General features: G+C 45.3%; 1 protein-coding gene across 3 annotated transcripts in view; it reads right to left on the bottom strand.

The window, feature by feature from the left end:
• GABRR2 (gamma-aminobutyric acid type A receptor subunit rho2) overlaps positions 1–4,603 on the bottom strand; it is a 28,039-nt gene extending 23,436 nt beyond the window's left edge. Inside the window, exon 1 of one of the 3 annotated variants that reach the window (XM_052690477.1) lies at positions 4,009–4,603. In XM_052690477.1, coding sequence (XP_052546437.1) covers positions 4,009–4,193 — 185 coding nt within the window. In that variant the 5' untranslated portion in view covers positions 4,194–4,603. The remainder of the gene's footprint in view (positions 1–4,008) is intronic. The other 2 variants (XM_052690485.1, XM_052690490.1) reach the window with 2 other exon arrangements.
• Between the last annotated feature and the right edge of the window lie 175 nt (positions 4,604–4,778).

Genomic DNA, 4,778 nt, shown 5'->3' on the forward strand with positions numbered 1-4,778 from the left:
TGGTGGTTGGTGACCCTGCCTGTGGTGGGGGGTTGAAACAAGACGACCTTTGAGGTCCTTTTCAGGACCCAGGCCATTCTGCGATTCATTTACATTGCGCAGCACCCCGAAAGGCCTCTTTTCTAACCCATGCAGCATACAACTGCTGCAAAGTTCTCCTAGGAGACAAATGGGTAAGAAAGTACAGTTAACATTTATGACTGCCCTAATAATTACTCACCCCTTGATTAGCATCCCCAGATTGTTCTCCCTAGCCAACAGATATGAATCTTTGGGAATGGAAGGAGAAGGCAGCATGGGTAGTGCTTCACATCCAGAAAGGGGCAACCACATTAAGCAAGTCCAACTGAAAACTGGAGTCACAACCAGTACCGCTAAAAAAGTGAGAGGTGTAAGTAATTGGAGACTGTGCTGAAGGGCACTGAGGCACTCATCTGCTGCCTGCCTAGCTAAACTCTTCAGAGAAGTCTGCTGCCTGCCAGGGGCCCTCATTACATCAAGAAGAGGATAAGAAGGAAAAAAGCCATAGGACTACAATCCACTCCTGGTCTTTTAAAGTCACGCAAGGCTGTGACTAGGAAGTTAAAGAGTATCAAAGAAGATTCTACATCACTTGGAAATATGCTGAAGGAATTCAGAGTGCAGGCAGTGTTCTCCTCAGTCCTCCTGGTTGGAGACTGGGATCTGGGCAGGAGGAGTAGAACAGACCAATTGAATGAATGGCTACATGGATGGTGTCATGCCCAGAGTTTTGGCTTCTACAGTCAAGGATGCACCTTTGACAAATCAGGAAGGTTGACATGGGATGGGCCACAGCTGACCAGGAGGGGCAAACAGGCTAGCAGGGATCATCACCAGGGCTTTAAACTAGATTTGATGGAGGAAAGAGATGTACTGATGATGGACAGAGGAGAGTCAGAGAATGCTACTGCTTTAAAAAGCAGTGGGGCAAAACGTCAGATTTGTCCCAGAGGTTTTGGGAAGGGCTCCTCTAGGAAGATAATGTGTCCAAAGGCCCAGCTGAAGTGCCTCTACATCAATGCACACACCATGGGAAATAATCAGGAGAAATTGGAATCTGGGGGAGTTGCCTCACCTTTTAAGCTAAAAGATGGTAGATTTAGGTTAGCTTCTAGGAATAATTCTTTTATTCAGAAGGCAGTGAGGCACAGGCACATGGTTTCCCAGAGAAGATGTGAACTCCCCATCTCTAGAGGTGCTCAAGGCCAGGTTGGATGGGGCCCTGGGCAGACTGAGATGGCGGGGGCAGCCCTGCCCATGGCAAGGAGTTGGAACTAGGTACCTTCAAGGACCTTTTAACCTAAGCCATTCTATGATTCCCTTTGTAATGCTGTGTGATATCAATTAACCCAGACCACTTGGGCCTAATTACAGCAGAGTATTTCCTGGCAAGCTCAAGGTCTATTTTGGGGTAGTATCCTCAAAAAAGAAAGGGAAGTGATTTTCCTTTCCAGATTTTTAGATAAAAAAAATATAAATCAGACCCTGGAATGGAAAACAACAGAGAAATTCATACAGCATGCACTATCACTGTTATTGTACCCTTAGGATTACACATGGCATTCCATGGTCACACTCCCAACACACCTTGTCATCAGCTACTTAGGATCCTCCATTTTGTCTTCAAATTATGAAAAATATTTTCTAAACAGAAGTAAATAATGAAAAAAACCTGTTCTATCATTGTATGTGTTTTTAAGCTTATTACAGATTATTACACAGCACTACCTCGGTGAGCAGCACACCTAAAAGCAACCAGTTATCACTGTATTTTAACCTCCAAGCCACTTCCAAATTTCGCATTTATGAAAGACCCACAGAATCACAGAACAGCCTGGGTTGGAAGGGGCCTCAAGGATCATGAATTGCCAACCCCCCTGCCACCAACCTCCCCATTTAATATCGGACCAGGCTGCCCAGGGCCCCATCCAACCCGGCCTTGAACACCTCCAGGGATGGGGCATCCACAACCTCTCTGGGCAGCCTGTTGCAGCACCTCACCACTCTCATAGTAATGAATTTCCCCCTGACATCCAAACTAAATCTTCCCTCCCTCAACTTAAAGCCATTTCCCCTTGTCCTGCTGTTACCTACCCTTTCAAAGAGTTGACAGACCCACAGAGAGCACAGGGATCTGCCCAGAGAATTAAGGCATAAATGAAATAAGCTAAATCACTGCTTCCAAAAATCAGTTCAGAGGGACTCCTGTTCCAAAAGCAGCGTTTCTGCCAGCTGACACACAAAGTGAGGGTGCAGGAATAAGGGAAACGCAAGCAGTTTTGCATTAATATTACCCATGCAACATGGAAAATGAGGTACCACTCACACAGAAAAAATAATGCCTTACAGCATTTAAATACTTCCTTTTGCTTGTGCAGCCCTTAAACTGGCAGTTCTTAATTGGGGTTGCAGGTTTTACAGCCTAGCCTTTCTCATAGCCTAGCCTTCCCCATGAAGGGACACGTTTATCTCTGCGAGAGCTCATCAGACACTGTCCCAGAGTTTGGAGCAGCACAGACACCCTTGGTCTTCACCCTTGAACCTCTGCAAAGTCTTCACGTAACAAAGAGGAATTCTGCATAGGCACAACCCAACCAAGCTTCTTGATATTAATACAAAACAGCTGCAGACCAAGTTGACGTGTCAACATAAGAGGCCCAGAATGTCAAACTTCTAATACAAGCTCCCTAATGTGGGAATCCCTAATGTGGGAACCAGTTTTTTTTGGTGGTTTTTTTTTTTTTTTTTTTTTTTTTTTTGGCTAAGTCATTCCCTGTAAAATATATCAGCTTTATTCCTGAGAAATGATAAACAGAAGACACAGTACAGCTACTAGAAAAGGACGCTGGTCTCACTTCTCTTATACAGTCAAAAAAATCAGCACAGCTCTTCGCTGGTTTAGAGACAACTTCATTTTTTCTGTCTATATGACTTGACATTTAAAGTATAAATGTCATTGCTCCATCTACTCTTTTTTTTTTTTTAAATATTGCAGCATTCTCTGTCTTTAAATTGTCATTCATATTTGATGTTTCCAAATATTCAACATTATATTTTGCTATAAGCACAGAACGCCGTATTGTTCAGGAATTGGTATACAACTATGAGCACATCAGGGACACTCTGCTTTCAATTGTACCGCAATATGCCTTGCTGAAACACACATTTAACAACACCTTCCAAAATGACAACTTAAGTACTGTACCAAAAATAAAAAAGAAAAGCAAAAGAGAAGGGTTCACAACCCAAGAGAAGCCATTTAGTAGGACGGATTAACCCCGTTTAGTCTTTGAGCCCTCAGAACAATGAACAGTCTTGTCAGATATAATTGCCCCTAGATAACATAACTACAAAAAGGATAACAACCCTCGGGCTGCACAGTAGGTTTGGAAGATTATCTTTTCTAATGTAAACCTCTGCTCAAATCTCACTAACAGCAAACCTAATAAAGTTTACTAAGACCTTTAACCCCTTTGCATTTGCATGACAGTGAAGTATTTTTCAAGTGTTCCCACATCTTTCTTCAGAATGCATCTCTAATTTCACTGTCCCTGGATAACTATGTGTTATCGATGCCATGCATGCAGACCAATTCCTCTGGCTGTCAGCCACTGCCACCACCACCATGCTGAGGGAACAAAGCAGCAGGGGCACAACAGCAGACGGCACACAGCCCACTGCTGAAACACCTCTGCTGCCCGACACTGGCAATATGCACAAGTTTGGACACCGTGGTTTATTGCAGGGTCTCTGAAATCTCCCCGCAGTTCAGCTGTTCAAGTGCACCCTATGGACAGCTTCGCCACAGAGCTTGCAGAAGCTGCCAAGCTGGCTGCAAACCTTTCCTCGCTGACCCTGACCATATATGGTTAGAAATGAACACAAAGACTATTTGTAAAATGTCATTTGTAGAGGTACTTCCACAACACGCACAAACACACAGACAGGGCAGGCTTTAAGGAACATGCACATTCTTGTCACCCTTACCCAGCCTTCTGCAGCTCCAGCTGGCTTGTCCACCTCCTCCTTCTGTGCTTCCTGCTTTCCACAAGCAGCACCAAGCAGAAGATTAACAGAAGCAGTTTTGCAAAGTGAGGCATCCTGCTGGGCCTGGCTGGACACACTGCACGGCCGTATCCTCCCACGGCACAGCAGCCCCCAGCTCCGAGCATCGGAGCGCCCCAATGCCAGCGCTGCACGATAGCGGCGGGATCTCCCGCTGCCCTGTTCCAGACAGGCTCTCAGAAGCTTCTCCCTGGGAGCCGTTCCCTCACCACGCTCAATGATTGGCCATTAATCCCCAAGTTTGCCTCAGCGAGCATTTCCACTGGGTCCTAGAGGATGTTTGCTAAAGCCATTATATAAAAACGGCAGTTCGGCACGCCAGCTTTTTGCTCAATCCCCTAATCTCAGGGCAGCGCTGTCCTCGTGCCAGGCTGTGTAAAACAGGGCTGTCCCTTCTCATCAGCCTCTCAGATTTTCTGTTCACTCACAAGGTGTCTTTTCCAACCGGGCGCTGCCTCTGCCACCGCATTCCGCTAAGGACATTCCACAACAGTGCAACAGTGGAACTTTGATAGCTGATTTTTCCCCCCTAGGTTCTGGCTCTTCATGCTGTTGAAGAGAAAAGATAAGCTATTTCCACAGAAAATTGTTTTATTTACTGTTAAATTTCAGATAAAAATTAAAACACAGCCTCCTCCCCCCAATTATCTACATGCACAGCAGACTCTGCATATAAATCAGCAGCCAGTTGG

Source organism: Tympanuchus pallidicinctus, unplaced genomic scaffold, assembly GCF_026119805.1.
Source record: "Tympanuchus pallidicinctus isolate F22 unplaced genomic scaffold, pur_lepc_1.0 scaffold1, whole genome shotgun sequence".
Lineage (NCBI taxonomy): Eukaryota > Metazoa > Chordata > Aves > Galliformes > Phasianidae > Tympanuchus > Tympanuchus pallidicinctus.